Genomic DNA, 22,215 nt, shown 5'->3' on the forward strand with positions numbered 1-22,215 from the left:
AGAAATATTAGGTAATGTAACAAGACATTGACAAGAATCACATGACTAAAGAAATACTGAAAAGAAGAAAATTTGTTTTATGGAATTGCTAAGTCAGAATTCTGATCTCAATCCTATTAAGTTACTGTGGTATGATCTGTACATTGAGGCATCCCAGAAATATTGATGAACATTTGCTGTGAAGAACGGTCTAAAATTCTTCCTCAATGTTGTGCAAATCTTATTGATGGAGGAGATTGCTGCTAAAGCGGGATCTACAGGTTATTAAACTGATGGGTTCACTTACTTTTTCTTCCTGCACTATGGGCATTGACTCAATGTGCCGAATAAAGGACATGAACAGTACACACATTTGTGTGGTGTTTGACTTGGACAAAAAGCAGACCACATTATATCAGTATGTATCACGGACAACAATGGACATCCCTAGTAATAGTTACACCAGTAAGGTGTTCACTAGCAACTTGTCATATGAGGAATCAGATCTGCAGAAAACTAAACTTTGCTATATGAAACCATCATGGCCCGAGATCTCCTGAAGTCTCAGATGAAGGCTGGTTGATGTCCCTTTGTCTGGAAGGGAATGTGAAATTCATTGGTGCATTCTACAGAGAGAGCCTTAGCCCTGGCAATCTACCAAGGTCTGTCTTGCTAAATATAGTCCATGCTTACAGGAGTTTCCAAGAAACCAAGGGTAACATCAAAGGTTGTGTAGTAACCTCTTGCAGCAATCAATGTCAATTTGGGTGACTCATCGGTGAGGAAAGTTGGCATCTAGGTAGGTCAGGAGGGAGGATATCTCTGATGCCCACAGAAGAACATGACTAAATATTGTGAAAGCTCACCTTGGTGTAGAACAAGATATCTGGAGCTATGGCCGACAAGATAAAAGGAGGGCAAACGTGTATCAATGTGTGACAAATACGTTATGCCAACATACGTAAGTATCCTGGATCTGGAGAATGTATCTTGCAGCAGCACAGTGCTCCACAAAAGCTTGGAGGAGTCTTCAATGTATCGAATCTCATATAACATTATTATTTATTTATATAGCACCAATTATTCCATGGTATTGTACATTATTGTATTAATTCCATGGTGCTGTACATTATTGTATTAATTCCATGGTGCTGTACATTATTGTATTAATTCCATGGTGCTGTACATTATTGTATTAATTCCATGGTGCTGTACATTATTGTATTAATTCCATGGTGCTGTACGTTTGAGGGTTTACATACGGTACACAAAATATACAAAACAAATACAATACTAACAATGACCAACTGGCACAGTGGGATAGAGGGCCCTGCCCGCATGGGCTTACAATCTATGAGGGAAGGGGGGTAGAGACAGTGGGTGAGCGGAGAGACTGTTCAGGTGGTGGTGTGGTGACAGCAGTGTTATTGGAGGTTGTAGGCCTTCCTGAATAGGTGAGTCTTCAGAGCCTTCTTGAATCCTGTGATTGTGGGGATCAGTCTTATGTGTCTTGGTAAGGAGTTCCAGAGTATGGGGGATGCACGAGAGAAATCTTGGAGATGGTTGTGTGAAGGGTGGAGAAGAGCAGAGCGGAGTAGGAGGTCTTTGGGGGATTGGAGGTTACGTGTGGGCAGGTAGTGGGAGATTAGGTCAAAGATGTATGGAGGGGCCAGGTTGTGGATGGCTTTGTATGTCAGAATTAGTATTTTGAACTGTATTCGCTGGGCAACAGTTAACCAGAGAAAGGATTGGCAGAAGGGAGCAGCTGATGAAGAACGGGGGGAGAGTTGTATTAAGCAAGCAGCACAGTTTAAGGTGAACTGGAGAGGGGCGAGAGTATTTACTGGGAGGCCATGGAGAAGGGTGTTACAGTAGTCTAGGAGATACTGAGGTCATGGACGAGCATCTTTGTGGTTTCAGGGATGATGTCGCTAATCCATATCCATGGTCTATATGCCTCTCAGTCCATTGGACAAACAGGGACAGTAGAGATACCTTTCAAATTATCTTTGTACTCCTTGGCCTGTGACAGCGACAAGACGACATCCTTTATGCCTAGAGGAGAAAACGTTTCACCAGTATCATAGACGGGGATTCTTTACTGTAAGTGTAGTGAGGCTCAAGAAGTTCAAGAAGAGCCTGGCTGCCTTTCTTCAAAGAAAAAAAAAATACAGGCTTTAGACTGAAGATAAGTTGATCCATTGTATTATACTGCTTGGGTTGAGTTGTGAAGGAAGATTTTCACCTCATATGGGAAAAGTGACATCAGCCTCATGGGAGTTTTTTGTCTGTAGGTTTCTAGTTGGGACTTGATGGACCGGTGTCTTCATCCAACCTCATCTACTATGTTACTACGGTATGTACCTCACTGAGTTGAGGAATTTTAGCCTATTGCTGCAATTAATACCATGATGTGAATGTCTGAGTGAACTTTTATGGTAGTCACATATTTCAGTGTACTTCATTCCAATAAACAGGAGACGAATATATTAGAAAGGTGCCAAACATCTACGTTAATGGAGGGAATCTTGGCAAGGCAAGAAACCTACATTACTGCACAATGTAAAAGCAAGTAATTATGCTGACTGGAGAACTTGTGGTTACATTCCTGGTCAGAATCTCCCCCAAAAGCAGCTTTACAGATCCAAAGAAAAGATTAGTTGAGTTAAAACACATTGAATCCAGGATATACAGAATTAAGATAAAGCAAGTCCACAAAGTCACCAGCCTAGATTGATTAGGAGATATTTCATTACTGTAAGGTGTTTCTAAGATGTATTGTGAAAGTTTTGCCCCCAAATACTAACAAGTTAAACTTTGCTACATCTCTAAACGCCTTCTGTGCTCTGCTACCCACTCCATGAGGATGATTGGGCAAATATTCTATTGCGATCACCTGTCACATTGATACTGCGTGTGTGCAGGGCTGCATCTGCCATGAGATGAAATGAGTATATCGCCTCAGGCGGCAGATTGCTGAGTCTCTGAGGAGGGACATCACTAACAGTATTTGTTAGGGCAAATCTGGCAAGGTTTCATTCGGACCAAACCAGTTCAAAACGAACTGGCCTCTTCTGGTCTCAGAGACGTCATGAATGATGTCAGAGACCGGCCTGTGATTGGGCTAGGTGGCTATAATATTAGCCGTAGGTCAGTAGAACCAATGGATGGATAGATAGATAGATTTAAATGAGGACCGTACAAGTTGTAGAGTTGAGAAAGGTTCGTATAAATGGGGTGAAACTTTGTTACCCACACTTTTATCACAATTTTTGGAGGGCTACCTAGTTTATTTTTTAGGTAGGTAGATATGGGATAGATATTAGATTGATAGATACACAGGTCATAGATTGGAGATGCGGGTGAATGACTCTTTCTAAATAGATAGATGGCTTTCTCGGACTTTAGAATTGTTGAAAGGAGGTAAATAAAGTACCCCACTTTTTTCACTACTCTTTTTGGATTGCTGGCTTTATAGGTTATTTTTATACTTGGAGATGTAGGCCCTAGTCCAGTGATGGGGAACCTTTGACATGCATGTGTAAGATGACACACCTTCCATGAGGTGACCTTTAAACGATAGCCTCAGATGCCGCCTTGCGGAATAAACTGGGGGGAGGGGGGATTTTTTTTTTTAATCCGCCGCTACCTATTATGTTATTGCAATAAGCAGAAGCCAATAATTTTTACTCACCTGTCCATGCTCCTGTCTTGGCTACCCTCTGCTGCCTTCTCTAGGTGGTGCTACACTTACCGTATATACTTGAGTATAAGCTGACCCAAATATAAGCCGAGGCCCCTAATTTTACCACAAAAAACTGGGAAAACTTATTGACCCAAGTATAAGCCGAGGGGGGGAAATGCAGCAGCTACTGGAGATTTTCAAAAATTAAAATGGTTGGAGTTTTTGGGTGCAGTAGATGCTGGGGAGGTGGAGGGGGGTGTTTTGGTTGTCTGTCTGCCCCTTCCCTGAGCTTGAGGACTGGGTTTTTCTGAATATAGGGTATCTGCAGTGCTCCTATTAACCCCTTCATGATGGAACAGGAGCACTGCAAATCCCCTATATTCAGTAGACCGGGCACTGTCAGACACAGGGATACCTAATGTGTTTGTGTTTCACAGTCATTTTCTACTTTTGTACCTATTCTAGGGAAAGGAGGGATTTACAACTTTTAATTTTTTTATTTTCTTTTAAAGGTTCTTTTTTATGGGAGATTCTATACATTGATATTGCGGCTGGTCATCGCAGAAATATTTTTTTTTTGCTGACTCAAGTAAAGGTCATGTACTGTGTGGGGGCCATAAAAAGGCACCCCAGTTAAGCAAATTTTGACACACTGAGCCCAAAAGGTTAACCATTACTGCCCTAGGCTGTATCCCTTTTATTTTTCCAAGGATGACATATTTTGGGGAGGTTTACATAGATAGATGGATAGATAGATAAATAGATAGATGTAGGTACAGAATTTGACAGAAAGAAGAAAACTCACAAAATTATATTTACCAACAATTTCTTTTGCGCTGTTTAAGATCCACCAGTTTTTTTATGTAGAAATATGTGCAAGCAGACGTAGTACATTATCATGTACATCCCATTGTACACAGTGTGAATGCGATGGAGAACAGACACAACATTCTGCAAACAACCTTCATGGCAGCATTTACATTCAATCACATGTGAAGTGAGACTAAACACAGAGTGCTGCTTGCCTAATAGGAGGGGACAAGGGGGAGCTGTATGAGTCCGAATAACGGTTCTGTAGGTGCCATGCAGGCCAGACATACACATACACGTCCTACATGTCCATGGATGATTACAAGGTTCACATTGCAGATGGTCTTGTATGATCCCATGACTAGTACAGGAAGGAGCGCACCGCTGGGTGTCAGACTTTGTGTAATGTCGACTATTCGTAAGATGTAAACAAGTCTCAAGAACAGAGTGGACTGGAAGCAACTTCCTGTGTATTTATTGGCATAAAAATATAGCAAGAAAGGCCAGACCCTTAGAGCAGTGTGTCAGATCCAGCCAGCTATTGTGTGTAAACTATTTGTCATATGCGGCAACAGAATGAGCCAGATTTTGGATACATCCATATGCACAGCTTTTCAGATTTACATAGGTCATTCATATTTAGATGCACAGGATAAATATAGCAAATGGATACAGTGTCACATTAGTTATACGTAGGTTATTACATACTTCTAACTACCATTTACTTAAGATACTTAAAGGAAACCTTTTCACCATGTAAATGATATGTAGTCTACAAGAAGCATGTTATAGAGAAGCTGAACAGATTGATATCATTTCATGGGGTTTGCTTGAAGCGTCTCGATCTTCTAGAGCAGGGGTAGGGAACGTACGGCTCTCCAGCTGTTGCAAAACTACAACTCCCAGCATGCATACTTGCTCTGCTGTTCTTGGAACTCCCATGGAAGTGAATGGAGCATGATGGGAGTTGTAGTTTCACAGCAGCTGGAGAGCCGAAGGTTCCCTACCCCTGTTCTAGAGTGTATTATACTGGGGAGGAGGGGGCTCTTGGGGGCATATTATACTATGTGGGGGGATATTATACTGTGTGGGGCCACTGTGGGGAGCATATTATACTCTGTGGGGCCACTGTGGAACAATATACTGTGTGGGGCCATTGTGGAGCATATTATATTGTTTGGGATCATTGTGGAGAGCATATTATACTGTGAAGAGGCAACTGCCCCTACACACAGTATTATGTCCCTTAGTGGCCCCTGCACTCAGTATTATGTCCCATAGTGGCCCCTGCACACAGTATTATGTCCCTTAGTGGCCCCTGCACTCAATATTATGTCCCATAGTGGCCCCTGCACACAGTATTATGTCCCTTAGTGGCCCCTGCACACATTATTATGTCGCTTAGTGACCCCTGCACACAGTATTATATCCCTTAGTGGCCCCTGCACACAGTATTATGTCCCTTAGTGGCCCCTGCACACAGTATTATGTCCCTTAGTGGCCCCTGCACACATTATTATGTCGCTTAGTGACCCCTGCACACAGTATTATATCCCTTAGTGGCCCCTGCACACAATATTATGTCCCTTAGTGGCCCCTGCACCCAGTATTATGTCCTAGTGGCCCCTGCACACAGTATTATGTCCCTTAGTGGCCCCTGCACTAAGTATTATGTCCCATAGTGGCCCCTGCACACAGTATTATATCCCTTAGTGGCCCAGCCAGGATCGGTAAGTAAATAGGGCCCGTTAGCGGCTGGAATAACTCCAGCTGGTAACGGCCTATTAAGAAAAAAATGCGGCGGTAGCGGCTGTCACCAGGCCCCCTAATGTCCTGGGCCCTGTGGCAGCTGTCTCCGCTGCTTCTGCGGTAGTTATGCCACTGCCACTGTGGAACAATATACTGTGTGGGGACCACTGTGGAGATTATTATACAGTATGGGGCCACTGTAGTGCACATTATACTGTGTGGGGCCAGTATAGAACAATATACTGTGTGGGGACCACTGTGGAACATATTACAATGTGTGAGACCATTGGGGAGCATATTATACTACGTGGGGCCACTATGTGTATTACACTGTGAGGGTCTCTGGAGAAAACATTATACTGTGTGGGGCCCATTCACTATATACATCACATGCCATCTCTGTTTTATAGTAACCATGCCATTATTACTGTATGAAATTAATGTAGGGCTCAGGGCACTCGCAAAAGCACCACAGTTTCCTCAAACATCTGATATCTTGGACTGTTAGTACCCTGCAGATCAGCTGTTTCCCAGAGGCCGCAGATCCCAGTATTTCATATGTCTGGGCTGTGCTATGCTGCTCACTCACCGTATTCTTGATAACCAATGCCATAGTTGTGGGTACTATAGTTGTATCCCTTATAAATATTTAAGATACCTGTGCAGCATCCATAACCAGTGCTATAAATAATACGCTAAAGAGTAGGGGACCCCAATCAAGGGGGCCCACAAGACTTTAGTAATGCCACTGGTATAACCTGTGAATTATGCAGTCCAGTGGTTGGTCCTATCAGTGATTGATAGTTACAAAGTAATAGAGTGGATGGTGTCATTCACTGTTAGGGCTGCCCACTGGACTCAATATTATACTGAAGTTATATGGTCACCACTAGAAAATCTATATACTGTTCAATGTCACTTATTGATCTAAGTAAAAGCTATATACACAAATGCCCACAGAAAGGGTCTCCTCCCCCCATGTTCTGGTCTGTTTCTCTGTTTCCTACCTACAGTCTCTTTCTGTCGCCCCTTATTCTGGTCTGTTTCTCCTCTTCCTCTCTATAATCTCCCTCTATAAACCCCTGTTCCCTGTCGTCCCCACCAGCGGCACAACTGGGGGGGGGGGGTATTTTCTGCCCCTGTGTGCTGGTAGGACAGGCGGATTTTTAATTAGCCAGTATCAATTTCACATGGCTAGGATCCCTTAAAAGGACACAGCTTCCTCCCCCAAAACGTGTTTTTTTTCTGTCCTGTGTGGACCAGGACAGGTGGGGAGGATGTTCTGTCCTCCTAAGGGATCAGGACCACTTACCTGATCCAGGTAATCTTTGCTTTAAGAAGATCTGTCCCGTCAGCTTCCTCCATTCTATAAGCTGGTGCCTGTAATAAGAAGAAAATTCTCACTTTAAGGGCACAGTTCGGTCTCGGGACCCGGGGGCAAGTTGATGTACGCTAGAGGATTCACTACGCTCCAGTTTGGAGGCAGGGAAGAGTGGCGCTGCTGCCGCGCCTCCATTCGCCCGAGGATCCTTAGGGCCGGCTTATGCTGGGTTCACACTAGCGCCCGGACTCCGTTTTCAGGTTTGCATGCAGAAGATGGAAACCTGTCAGATCGGGTCCGGCTGTGAGCGCCGGTGTGCGTTTTATGCTCTCCACCGCGAAACCGTTTTTTTTTTAAACCGGACACAGAGTACTGCATGTCTGACTCTGTGTCCAGACATGAAGTGACATCCGTACGTCATTAAAGATGGCCGACACCACTGAAAACTGCAGCGGAGCTGGAGATAAGTAACAGAGTTTTTTTATGTTTGTATCCCCCCCGGGTCCCCGATTATTACACTCATGAACAAGTATAATAATTGTTCATGAGTGTTCATTATGGGGCATAATACTGTGTGCAGGAGCCACTATGGGACATCATACTGTGTGCAGGGGCCACTATGGGGGATAATACTGTATACAGGGGCCACTATGGGGCATAATACTGTGTGCAGGGGCCACTATGGGGCATAATACTGTGTGTAGGGGCCACTATGGGGCATAATACTTTGTGCAGGGGCCACTATGGGACATCATACTGTGTGTAGGGGCCACTATGCGACATAATACTGTGTGCAGGGGCTACTATGGGGCACAATACTGTGTGCAGGGGCCACTATGAGGAATAATAGTGTGTACCGAGGCCACTATGGGACATAATATGGCATCATGTTAAAAGTTCACCACGGGGCCCCGTCATTCCTAGTTACGCCACTGGTAGAGACCATCTCCAAGAGGATGAACCCCGTCACCACTGTTTTATATATGAAATCTCCAGGGATGGAGAGTCCGAGCAGATACTATGGCCCATGAAAGTGTAAATATCCAGGTAGTTCTCATGCTATAGTCATACCAACTAATTTGCCTTATGCTGCATTGTAGATGACATTTATCTGTTATTTATGTGTGACTTTTAGTCGCCATGTAGTCCCCAGTTGCACATGGGACATATCTACATTCCTGTAACCATAACACTATGCTATTAAACAATGTGCAAAATGGGAAATGAGACAGGAAGCCATTTATTTTATGTCTCATCTACACATTTCTGGGATTAGGGCTTTAACATTCTTTAAGAAATCCTCAATTGATCCTGTAGTGACATAACTTCTACTTCCAAGATTCAGGCACGCAGAACTGTATCCTGGAATTATTAACAATATAATACAATATGGTCAATTTCATTGCATTGATTTCAGCATCTCACCATTCTTATAACTATCAGCTATGTTTTACCAGTAGCAATACCAAGTGATCAGATGATACCTGCAGCCGCCAGAACTAGTAATCTAAGGATCCAGAATCACTATGTAGTGCTATATGCTCTGTACACTGTGTAGTGCTATGTGCTCTGTACACTGTGTAGTGCTATGTGCTCTGTACACTGTGTAGTGCTATGTGCTCTGTACACTGTGTAGTGCTATGTGCTCTGTACACTGTGTAGTGCTATGTGCTCTGTACACTGTGTAGTGTGCTATGTGCTCTGTACACTGTGTAGTGCTATGTGCTCTGTACACTTTGTAGTGTTATGTGCTCTGTACACTGTGTAGTGCTATGTGCTCTGTACACTGTGTAGTGCTATGTGCTCTGTATACTGTGTAGTGCTATATGCTCTGTACACTGTGTAGTGCTATGTGCTCTGTACACTGTGTAGTGCTATGTGCTCTGTACACTGTGTAGTGCTATGTGCTCTGTACACTGTGTAGTGCTATGTGCTCTGTACACTGTGTAGTGCTATGTGATCTGTAAACTGTGTAGTGCTATGTGCTCTGTACACTTGTAGTGCTATGTGCTCTGTACACTTTGTAGTGCTATGTGCTCTGTACACTGTGTAGTGCTATGTGCTCTGTACACTGTGTAGTGATACGTGCTCTGTACACTGTGTAGTGCTATGTGCTCTGTACACTGTGTAGTGCTATGTGCTCTGTACACTGTGTAGTGTGCTATGTGCTCTGTACACTGTGTAGTGCTATGTGCTCTGTACACTGTGTAGTGCTATGTGCTCTGTACACTGTATAGTGCTCTGTACATTGTGTAGTGTGCTATGTGCTCTGTACACTGTGTAGTGCTATGTGCTCTGTACACTTTGTAGTGTTATGTGCTCTGTACACTGTGTAGTGCTATGTGCTCTGTACACTGTGTAGTGATATGTGCTCTGTACACTGTGTAGTGCTATGTGCTCTGTACACTGTGTAGTGCTATGTGCTCTGTACACTGTGTAGTGTGCTATGTGCTCTGTACACTGTGTAGTGCTATGTGCTCTGTACACTGTGTAGTGCTATGTGCTCTGTACACTGTGTAGTGCTATGTCCTCTGTACACTGTGTAGTGCCATGAGCTCTGTACACTGTGTAGTGGCCATGCAGTGGTAACTGCTGCACAGCTCTCATTCGGTTGAATAGGAACTGGGCTGCAGTAAGCAGAATGGGTTTATCGTCAGTTTAAAGGCATGTTCACATGTAGTGTATACGCATCAAATGTTATATATGTAGGGTATTACAGTAGGTGAAAAATGGATGATGCAAATCTCATCTGCCCTGAAAAAATGTGCATAGAAATTAACCCACGGTGCATATATTAGATCCGCAGAGTGTTGATTCTTTCTGCAGGTTTTCACTCCAGGAGTCACACTTTGCAGTCCATGGGGTGAAATATGTGGTCAATATTTGACAAAGCCTTAATATGAAACAGCAGCGATTATGCTCATTGTGTTATTATGTATGGAGAAATTCCTGACAAAAAACAGACACCAAAATATTTTATTTATTTAATTGGCAGTAAGGAACATGGTAATAAAATATTACAGGCCCTGAATGAAATAATGAGCATTGTGACTCTCACATCAGACCCCGGGACACCACAGAACTTGTCATAGCCAACCATTGCTCTCAATTATGCCACTGTACCCAAAGAACCAGAGGAAGGTGAAGAAGCTGCCCAGAGGTTTTATTTTTATTTCAAAAGGGACAAAATTCTTTCCTGATCTTACATCTGAACAGTGAGGCCTCAAAGACCCTATAGGACAGGAGATGAGACAAATAGCACATATGGCCACACAGATCCCTAAGTATAGGAGACAAGACAAACAGCATGGTGGGGTCACACATACCCTTTAGGACAGAAGACCCTTTAGGACAGCAGTGGAGACTAGCAGCACAGTGGGGCCGCATAGACCCCTTAGGACAGGAGACCATAAAAACAGCACATAGGGTTGTACAGACCCCATGAGTTTTATGATGTCATGACTGCTCAGTTTCCTACATTCTAACAAGTTGTCTGTCAATATTTTTATAGCAATTAATATTTTTTTTTCCATTTTTCTATTCACTTTCACTTCTGTTTTCCCACATTTAACAATATAGATTTATTTTATCCTACCCTTAGGCACCCCTTAGCCGGTGCCCCACTGGCCAGAAACTGGCAGAAATGCCGTGGTAAAAATTGCGGTGTTCCTACAGTACTTGCAAAGTGGCTGGGATCACATCGCGGTTTTGAAAATCGCAGCATGTCAATTATATCTATGGAAACGTTGGCGGCTTTTCTATAGATATAATTGTAACAGAAAGTCCACGGAGGAAAACTCTGTGAACTTTATGTTGAAAGCGCTGCGGGAAGAACCACAATGCATTCACGGACTTATAGAGGTCAATGAGCCTGTCCTCAGCTGCCAAACATAGCCAAAGGGGCACAGCGGTCAGTTGTGAGCAGTTTTGACCCTTCATTTCAGAGATTGGTGGGAGTAAACTTCGGACATGTCACTATGAAATGTTGTAATGTTTCTGGAATCCCAGTTACTCTGAAACAATTCCAATAGTATTTATATTGGGTGCCCGAGGTCATTAGAATCTTCCAGTAATTTTGTTTAATAGGACAGTATGTGCCTAGTCAGATTTCTCCCTATTTGGTTACACTTCCTTGTCAGACTGCCAAACCCTAGGAACGTCAGCAATATCAGAACTATGTCAAGTGTGGGATTGGCCCAAGTAGAAGATGCCAGTCTGCAGGGCAGCGGAGGACCAGAAACACCCATTCAGACATGCACATATAGTGTGAAAAGTAGAAGTCAGAGGGGGACGGCAATACGGACTGAGTTACAGCAGCCCCCAGACTTAAAGAGGTCTCAGCTGTATCCTATGCTTAAATGTAGTAGTTTCCCTAAAATGCTACCACTGGCACTCATTTACCACAAAAAGTTATCTGCATAATACAAGACCTGATACAGGGCCAGGGTCTACAACACCCAGTAAGGATCAACGATAAGCGTTTCAATTGATACAAGGAAAATGTTTGGTTTTGTACCGTGTTAGCCAGTGGGTAGGAAATATAAAAACAAAAAAATTTGATAGTCTTCAGTAATTGATACCTTTTTTAATGGCTAACTAATAATGATGACAGATTGCAACGTTTCGAAGCTCTCGGCTTCTTCTTCAGGTATATCTAAAAGGATGCATATGTATGTATAAAGGGGCACTCAGGAATAGAATTCTAGGAGGGAGGGTAGAAGAAAGTTATTGGTTATTGGTATATACAAATAAACAATTCATCAGTTTGCAATGTTCTTATCAGTTCAGAGAATGTCTTTTATGGTTTTCTCAGTTCAGTGATTTCTGTCGGATGCCATGAACCCATGTGACAGATTCATCCCTTTCTGGAGAGTGTCAAACAAGGTCATGCACTTGTACTCATAAATCTGTCTCTCTTTCCTTGATTTAAAATTCCCTCTTAAAACCAAAATTTTCATGTCATTGGTGATATTATGTTCTTCATTGCATACAGACCACTTAACCCTTCCCTTCTCCCCTGTTGATGCTCACAGGGTTGTGTGTGCTGGTGCCTAGAGCAGAGAGAAGGAGTAGGGAGTCTGGAAAGCTAATAGAAAATAAAGAATTATGTAAAATTGTGTGTGGCATAACAGGGCTAGTAATAAGTCACTTATTCATTTCTCTTTTTAATGTTCTCAACTTTGTGTATATAGAAGAAGGCCATTATATTTTATGAGGGCATAAGGTGGCTATTATGCTGTGTGGGGGCATAAGAGAGTCACTATGGGTGCATAAGGGGGAATTATACTGTGGAGGGGGGGGCATAAATTATGCTATGTGTTGCTGGAACCTTAGTGCCTCCTGGCATATCTTTTGGATATTGTATGTCATATTATACATTATAAAATACATGCAATGCACAGGATGATTCTGTTTCCTCCTGCTAGAATGGTGGGCTTTTTGAAGTCATGGCCCTTATGACAAAAGTTTCAATTTCCTCCTTACATGTGCTAATGCAGCAACCCAGCGGAGAACAGAGGGTGTGGAATGAGACAACACAAGCATCTCTGTGCTACAAATTTTGCTCATACCCATGTAGTTTCACCCCACAAAATACCAGGACTTGGCTTTTCTACACAAAATCATTGGACCCCCATTGAGGAGCCATATAAACATATATACCAACATGAAACTCCTATATAAATTTCTGCGCAGTAAACACTTGTTTGGGGTCACAGTCAGCTTGCTGAGGCTTAGAAATATGTCATAGGAATAGGAACCTGCCATTCATCACCCACTTAGTAAAATAGAAGTGCCTGATAAGGGGCGAGGAGCACATGGGCCTGTGCAGGGAGTATGCTCCTAATCTCTGTGGGAGGCTTGGAATGTGCACTTTATGTCAATGCTTCATGTGACACGGGGACATGATACCAAACCACAGCTATTTACTAGGACGGCTGTATGTGTGACTACATATAGTGAAGGAGAAAGATTATGAGGCCATTGGATTATTATGTTTCTTGGATTAAATGCAAACCAAAGCGTGACCCAGCCCAATTACCCAGGAATTCTTGGCTGAACTCACAACATGGAAATGAAGGATAACTTGGTATTTGCTTAATTTTCTTCCCCGGTCCCCATCTTGGTATAGACTACAGGCGGTATAGTTATGGTGTGCTGTCTATGTCTGTAACCTGACATGGGCCTCATCGCTTGGCTCATCTCCAGCACTTTGTAGGTCAATTTGCTCTTGTCCTGTTTGCAGAGTTTCAGGATTGGTAGATTTTTGTTGGTTTTAAATTTAGCAATTTGACTTGCTGTAGCTTGATAACGTATCACAGAAGACCTCAAAAACCATTGAAAGAGTGGAAGCCACACTCTGCTACACTGCTTGTTGTGCAACATGTCAAGTTAAACTTTGCTGCATTTGTAGCACATCTAGCAGTGTCATTATTCTTCTTACCTCTGCTATGCATGTGAGGCATCCCTGCGGAGCACTGAGAAAACAACTGGATAATTGCAGTTATTTGTTACTGCCATAAGAGAATTTGCACTGTCATTTAGCTTGACGTGGGACAAACCATTTGGCTGAAGCTGCGCAGCTGGTAAAGCCCTCAATTTAGGACATCTAGTGAGGGGAGAAACTAGAAAGAAGGAGGAAGCTGGAGTGGATTTAGTTAGGCAGACAACCTGTTAGCTATGGTCAGATCAAGTGTCAGTCTGCAGTCAGGAGATGGGCCATGGGCTTCATCCTCGTCTTCTTCTGACTGGATTGCTTGAAATCCTGCGCCTGCGTAGTAGTGCTTCCCTCCGGAGTGCTACTGCGCAGGCTCACTCGCCATTTTTTATCAATGACAGTTCGCGAGCGTACTGCGCATGCACAGTACGCTCGTGTAGTTCTAATTGCCATTGTAGTTCGAACTGCCATTGATAAAAAATGGTGCCAAAGCTACTACACAGGCGCGGGATTTCAAGCCACCCAGCCAGAAGAAGACGAGGATGAAGCCACGGAAGAGCCGGGACCAGAGGGCATCGCTGCAAGAAGAAAAAGGAGGTAGGTGTGCCAGAAGAAGACGTCAGATCGTGCAAGACCGACCACCGTGCACGTTCAGGTATTATTTACATATATGTTTTTATAGTTCTATTTTAAAACGGGAGCAGGGTTTAAAATAAGATTAGCGGTTCCTGAGGTGGCTTTTTAACGGCTATTCACACATATGTGGGGCTCATACAGCATAATAAGTGCCCCTTTAATAAGTGAGTTTAAATAAAAACATCGAAAATTATTTGTCCCCCTGATAGAAGTGATTACCACTAGGTGGCAGTGTTACTCTATTTATAATTTTGGACTATAAATGTGGAAAGCAATTTTCCAGAAGTTATATACCTCATAGTGAAAAATATCTTACTTCTATCGCTAGATAAAATTCTCGTGCCATACTTATCCTTCTTAATATAGTTATTTACCAAGATCTCTGCGTTACGGTTTTAGCCATTTCACTTAAGCACTTCACTACGGAAATACAAATCCCAGCATTCCTTCTTTTACAAGTCATTGCAAAAAACTGAAAACAAAAGAGGGATGACTGGAAAACAGAAAACAGCCCCATAAAAGTAATGTGGATGGCAGCGATACAATCATTTTGTTAGACAAGCTCTTGTCCCAAAAAATGACAGCTAGGAGGATTCTGGAGCACAAACTACAGGGGGTTAAAGGGAAGCTACCACCACCAAAATTATTTCTAAACCACTTATTTGCTCTTGCCTATGGCTTCCTGCTCTGCTCTGGGGGTTCAGGAGCGGGTTGAGGTAACCAGTGGCGTAACGATTGTGCTTACAGGGAGGGGGCCCTGTGGCCAGCTGGAAGTGGCCGGGGCCCAGACCACAGAGAAAATAAGGTTCCCCAAGCGCTATTCATATTGTAAATGGAAAGGGGCCTGGGCATGAGGGTGCAGGCTATATCTGGACAAGAGGGGGGATGGGGGTTCAGGCTCTGGTGGGGGGTGGGCATTGTTAGCACATAATGTGTGGGGGCCACTCTTAGCATATAATTCTGTGTGTGGGACACTGTGAAGCATATAATACTGTGTGGGGGCCACAGTGGAGCACATAATACTGTTTGGGGCCACTGTGGAGCATATAATACTATGTGGGGGCCACTGTGCAGCACGTAATACTGTGTGGGGGCCACAGTGGAGCACATAATACTGTTTGGGGGCCACTATAGCGCACGTAATACTGTTTGGGGGCCACTGTGGTGCACGTAATACTGTACTGTTTACGGACCACTGTGGAGCACATAATACTGTACTATTTGGGGGCCACTGTGGAATACGTAATACTGTTTGGAGTCCACTGTGGAGCCCTTAATACTGTTTGGTGGCCACTGTGGAGCACGTAATACTGTTTGGGGGCCACATTGGAGCACATAATACTGTTTGGGGGCCACTATGGCACACGTAATACTGTTTGGGGGCCACTGTGGTGCACGGAATACTGTACTGTTTGGAGGTCACTATGGAGCACGTAATACTGTACTGTTTGGGGGCCACTATGGAGCACGTAATACTGTTTGGGGGCCACTATGGAGCACGTAATACTGTACTGTTTGGAGGCCACTGTGGAATACGTAATACTGTGTGGGGTCCACTGTAGAGCATGTAATCTGTCCCAGTATTTACATGCCAGGCGCTGTTCACTCAACATATTCTTGATAACTGCAGTTGCGGATACTAAAGCTTTATTTCAAGTATCTGAGATATCGCTTCAGCGCCTGTAACCATCACTATCAAGAATTCACTCTAAAGGGGGTAGGGGGTCCCGCACAAAAGTTTGCACCCCAGCCCACTGCACTCGCAGCCCATGGAGCAAAAATAAAGCATTTCCATTTTTTCTTAGTCTTGCAACAAACCTTTTAAAGATATATTCACACTTGGCAAATTTTAGCTATTGTACTGTTCATCTTAGTAGCGCATACACAATCTATGTGCTTGTTGCAAAGTCTAACCCTGCTACAGATGAATGGAGCGATTCAGTGATGGGTAGTGAGGTACAGCAGTAACCACACATAAGAACACCAGGGCGCTCTGCTTGGTTGTACTGTCTGCTGCTGTAGGAAATCCCCGAAAACAGGGAGGGATATGACATTCAGGGCGGAGTATACAAACTGTGTAAAAGAGGAAATAATATGAGGAGGAAAAGAAGGCGAACAATCACAGCAGCTGAAGCAACACAACAGCAGAAACCGAAACCAGATTGTGTGAACAGGCTCCTGACAAAGGTGATGGGCTGCAAAGATTTAACCATGTGAGAACCAGGAACGACGACAACACCAAGGTACATGGCTTATAACTACTACACATGGGTGGACTAGAATGTACTGTCTAGATATGTAAAGCTTTTTGTCCATCCATTGATGGAGAGAGTTAATAAAACCTGAATGCTCGCTGGAAACGTCATACTAATGCTCTTCGTGCACCGTGTACATGTCAGCACGACAATCCACCTGCGAAACAGATGAGTCGAATTACTTTGCGTAATAATTCTTTAGCTATAACAGGTCACACTTTTATAAGCAGCTGTAGGACTTTGCTGGAAAGTTTTCACCACTGGCTCGCGAATACGTGAAAGTGATGAAAACTTTGGATTTTCCTTATATTATGTACGGTAGTAGTTCATGAATTTTACTTGCTGACTCATTTTGTCATTTTTCATAACATGAAAGTAAAATATATTTAAAAAAAACTTGTATGTAGAGGGATACTTTTGTGTTGTCTCCGCCCATTCTCATTCATTTTCCATGTGCCCGTACACAGTATAATCCTCCTACAGTCACCCATAAATTATATGTCCCCCCTCTATCTCTCCCCCAGTTTCATATACACCCTTTATCTGCCCCTAGTTTCATGTTCCCTCCATTTCTGTCCCCAGATTCATGTCCCCATCTCTGCCCCCAGATATATGTCCCCTCCATCTCTGCCCCCAGATTCATGTCCCCTCCATCTTTGCACCCAGATTCATGTCCCCACATCTCTGCCCCCAGATTCATGTCCCCTCCATCTGGATGCAGATCTGAGTTGCAATCGGGACATACCTCCCTCCAACCGGGACCGCGGGATACGTCACCGGAATCGGGACGGTTGGGAGGTATGGGGATATAAAGCATAATAGTTATAAACAGTGGCGCATGGTGGTTACAGTCTCTTTAGGGTGGTGGATACAAGTAATGGCACATAGCGTGATGGTTACAGGTCTCTGATGGGCAAGCAGCTTAGTAGTTAGAAGGCTCTGATGGGCACACAGAACAACTCACATTATATGAAGAAGAGGGCTTGGCATTTGACTCTGGTTACACTTAAAGGGGTTGTCTATCCCAATACTGATGAATAGGTCATCAGTATGTGATCTGTCAAGGTCCAACACCCGGACTCCACAGAGATCATCTGTTGTAATAGCTTCGGATTTGCTGGAGTTGCTAGTGGTTGGGAAGCACATACAGCATTGCTCCTATACAAGTAATAGGAGCAGCACAGCAGTCCCGTCCACTGCATATCAGTTGTTCTGGTGATACTTGTATGTGTATGCTGTGGAAAGGTTATCAGTATGAAAATTGGAATTGAAGGGCCAGACGACCACTTTAAGCAACAGTAGTAGGGTTCCCTTCAACCTGCCAGTACCGGATGTGGGTGGATATGGGCTTAACTCACTTGTTGAATATTCAAGGCCTCGTCGGGTCATAAAAATTCTCTCCTCAGCAGACCCAAACAAGCACCAGTCTGGTTTAGGGGCAAAGCATTATTAAAAGGTCCACCACTGCTTAGCATGATTCTCAGTGTCCTCACCTCTTATACTGTTTGCGCATTAAATTCACTATTAATACAGTATACTACTAAACTCCCCCTAGTGGAGACTACAAGCAGCCAAAATCTGGACATTTCACCATCTCCAGCTCTTTATATCAATTATTAGTCACTGTTCCACTGATTCTGGCACAGCTGGAATTTTTTTTCTTGCCCCCACCGTTCCTGAGCAATACATGCTGTTAGTTTTGCTTAGTTTTGGTGCCTGATATACTATTCAGGCTCTGTACTATCAGGAGGGCGGTGTCAGGCAGCAGCAGACAAAGGGTGTGCCTGAGCTCTGGCACTGGCTGCATCTGATTGGTGCAATGAATCACACGCCCCTGCCTGACACCGCCCTTCTGATGATACAAAGCTACCACATCAAACATGAAAACTAACTGCACTTATAGGTCAGGAACGGTGGGGGCTAGAGAGAAAATTCCAATTGTGCAGAAATTCTCAGTCCTGCCAATCCAGACACCATTAGGAATAAGTAGGATCAGTGCTCCCGGGAGTGCGCCATCTATCACATTTACATAAGAATTCAAAGTTGTTTTTCTCCAAATCTACAAAAGTGACGTATATAACAAAGATATATTGTGCATCACTGTAATGTGCTGTGTAACACAGTGATGGTGGTGGAATATGCTGCAGGGAGGAGATAGACTCCCTTTAAGTGAAACACAAGGAAGTAAATCTGCAAGTAGTAATACACCGTAGTGTACTGTGCTTTTAGTTCTAATAAATATGCAAATATACTACTCTGGGGAAATCCTACATAGCAACTTAAAAACAAAATGTTCTGCCGTGACTGTGCCTGTAATGATTGTTTTATGCACCATTAAAAGGGTTTTCTGGGACTGTAAGGGTAAGTTCACATGGAGATTTTTGGTCAGGATTTTGAGGCCGTATCCGCCTCAAAACCCTGACCAAAAAGATGGTTCCCATTAAAATCAATGAGAGCCGCTCAAAAGAAGCGAGATGTTCATTCTTCAGGGCGCTTCACCTTGTGATTCGGCCTGAAGACACTCCCTCCTCCGGACTAGGCCCATTCATTGGGCTTAATCTAGAGCGGGGCACGGGGCTGGATGCCGATGCAGTGCACTGGCTTTCAGTCGCGGCTCCCGGTTTTTGGATTGGAACCTGAGGCGGCCTCCACCTCAGGTTCCGATCCAAGAAACCCCATCTGAACTTACCCTAATAGGGATGACCTTTATGTAGGACAGGTTATCAATATCATATCAGCAGGAGTCCATTCCATTGCATTAAAACATCAATCCGTACAGTATTTTCAACCCATGTACCTAAAATGGCATTGAAGCAAACTATTTCAAGATCTCTGCTTATTTACAGCTTTAAGGTGAAAATCTACATAATGTCAGACACACGTCATAGATTCTGGCCGATCTTCCTTCTACTACATGCAATGATGGCAGCTATCCATGGAGAAGACTGCTTTCACCCTCAAATCCTACCACATAAACTTTCTCTCCTCGACACAAAGTTGGACTTAAGTCATTGTAATATAACTAGACTCCAACCGAGTACATTTCGGACATACCACAACTTACAGATCTTGGATCTTTCTTATAATGCACTTGAAGAATTGGACTTCTCAGTTTTCCAATTTCACACAACTCTACAAAGACTGGACATCTCATACAATCAGCTGCGGACTATAAACTGCAGCACCCTGCAGTATATCAGAGGTATCACGCATCTAAATATGTCCTACAATTATTTGGAAACTATGTTCCTATGCAAGGAATTTGCCATCTTAACAAAATTAAGATATCTTGGTTTAAGTGCGACACGGATAGATCGATACGATTTTGTGAATCTTGCACACCAAGAACTGGAAACTGTATTTCTGGGACTTGAACATCTTCAGCATTATGAATCTGGTAGTCTCCAATTGTTAGATACAGAAAAGCTCCATGTGGTTTTACCCCAGACGTCAATGAACACAACTCCATTATACAATGACTTTAACATCTCCACCACTCTGGAACTCTCTCATATACTATGTGAGGAAACTTGTGACCTTATAGTTGAAGATATCCGTAAAATAATCCAGAAATCGAAGGTGTCCAAACTCATTCTCAGCGACGTCACAATGCCATGGCATGAAATGATCGAAATTTTGTCCATCTCCTGGCGTTCAACCATTGAACATCTGTCCATCTATAGGTTTACTTTCATAAAAGAGTTTGTTTACGAGGTTATTGATTTTTCACAGGGTTCACTCAAGTCTTTGACAGTTGAAAATGTTATTCCGCAAGTCTTCCTCCAAAGTGGCGAAGAACATCCTTTACACATGATTTCTAAAATGTTTATCGAGAACCTGACCTTGTCTTATTCTGAATTGTCATACTTTCCTTGTCCTCCATGGCCTAGCATCTTCCGTTCCCTCATACTGACCAATAATAGAATCACAGATGGGATTTTTGATGGCTGTTCCACACTTCCTAATATCCAGTCCCTTGATTTCCAGAATAATGTCCTAGAAAGACTCTCATCTATAGCCTCAATGACCTCCACCATGAAGTCTCTAAAGTATTTAGATGTCAGTGGTAATAGACTGTACTGTGACTTCCGTACCGCATGTCAATGGTCACAAAGTCTCCTTATTCTGAACATTTCAAGAAACAAGATCTCCGATTCCATCTTTAATTGTCTACCCACCAATCTTGAGGTACTTGATCTCTCTGGCAACCAATTGTCAAGTGTCAACAATGGAATTAACCATTTAAAAGTGTTAAAGGAACTTTATTTGTCGTCAAACCAACTGAGCCACATACCCGACTGCAGTCACATGAGTAAGAACTTGATATACTTGAACATTGAGGAGAATATAATACATTCCCCGGCCAAGGAGCAACTTAGCAAATGCCAACATGTAAAGCGAATAATCGCTGGAAAAAATACATTTCAATGTAATTGTGAGTTAAGATCATTCATAAGAACTGCAGAAGACCTACATGAAAGCCTAATAGGATGGCCTCAATCCTTCACATGTGAATATCCACAAGACCTCAAAGGCGTTATGCTTAAGGATTTCCATCCTTCGGAAATATCTTGCAACGTCTTCATTTTAGTAGGCCTCATTGTTGGCGCTATGGTGGTTCTACTGGTCTTCATGCTTTTTCTGTGCAAATACTATGATCTGCCATGGTATATCAAAATGATTTTTCAATGGCTTCGTAGAAAGTACAGGATACGAAATAATAACAATGAGGAAGCCATGATGGGGAAATGTTTCCATGCATTCATCTCATACAGCCAACAAGACTACGAGTGGGTGACGGATTTATTGATTCCAAATCTCGAAAAAGGAGACAACTCCATAAAAATCTGCCACCATATAAGAGATTTTATTCCAGGAAAAGCAATCATTGAAAATATAATCGAGAGCATCGAAAAGAGTTACAAGTCCATCTTTGTGCTCTCTCCCAATTTCGTTCAGAGTGAATGGTGCCATTATGAGCTGTATTTTGCGCAACATTCATTACTTGGCAAGAATTCTGATCATTTAATTCTCATTTTATTAGAGCCAATACCCCAATATCTTATTCCCAACAAATACAGTAAGTTAAAAGCGATCATGAAGCACAGGACGTACATGGAGTGGCCAAAGGAGAAAGGAAAACATGGTCTATTCTGGGCCAATCTCAGAGAAGCCATTAAAGCAAATATTCCTTTGGAGGAATGAATGGATGAAGAAATATATGTCATATAATTGAGGATATTATAATTAATTTGTAATATTAATACTCAGTATGATGCAAGATTAGGAGAGATCAGATATCTAAGGAAATGTCTGCTTATAACTTCTAAGAAGTTGGAAAGAA

General features: G+C 43.0%; 1 protein-coding gene across 1 annotated transcript; it reads left to right on the plus strand.

The window, feature by feature from the left end:
* Window positions 1-16,723: 16,723 nt before the first annotated feature.
* On the plus strand, window positions 16,724-22,215 carry LOC142186563 (toll-like receptor 6). Its single transcript, XM_075261309.1, has 2 exons — window positions 16,724-16,859; window positions 19,718-22,215. Exon 2 carries the CDS (start codon window positions 19,740-19,742, stop codon window positions 22,074-22,076), a length of 2,337 nt encoding a protein of 778 aa, XP_075117410.1. The 5' UTR covers window positions 16,724-16,859; window positions 19,718-19,739; the 3' UTR covers window positions 22,077-22,215.

Source organism: Leptodactylus fuscus, chromosome 1 (assembly GCF_031893055.1).
Source record: "Leptodactylus fuscus isolate aLepFus1 chromosome 1, aLepFus1.hap2, whole genome shotgun sequence".
NCBI lineage: Eukaryota > Metazoa > Chordata > Amphibia > Anura > Leptodactylidae > Leptodactylus > Leptodactylus fuscus.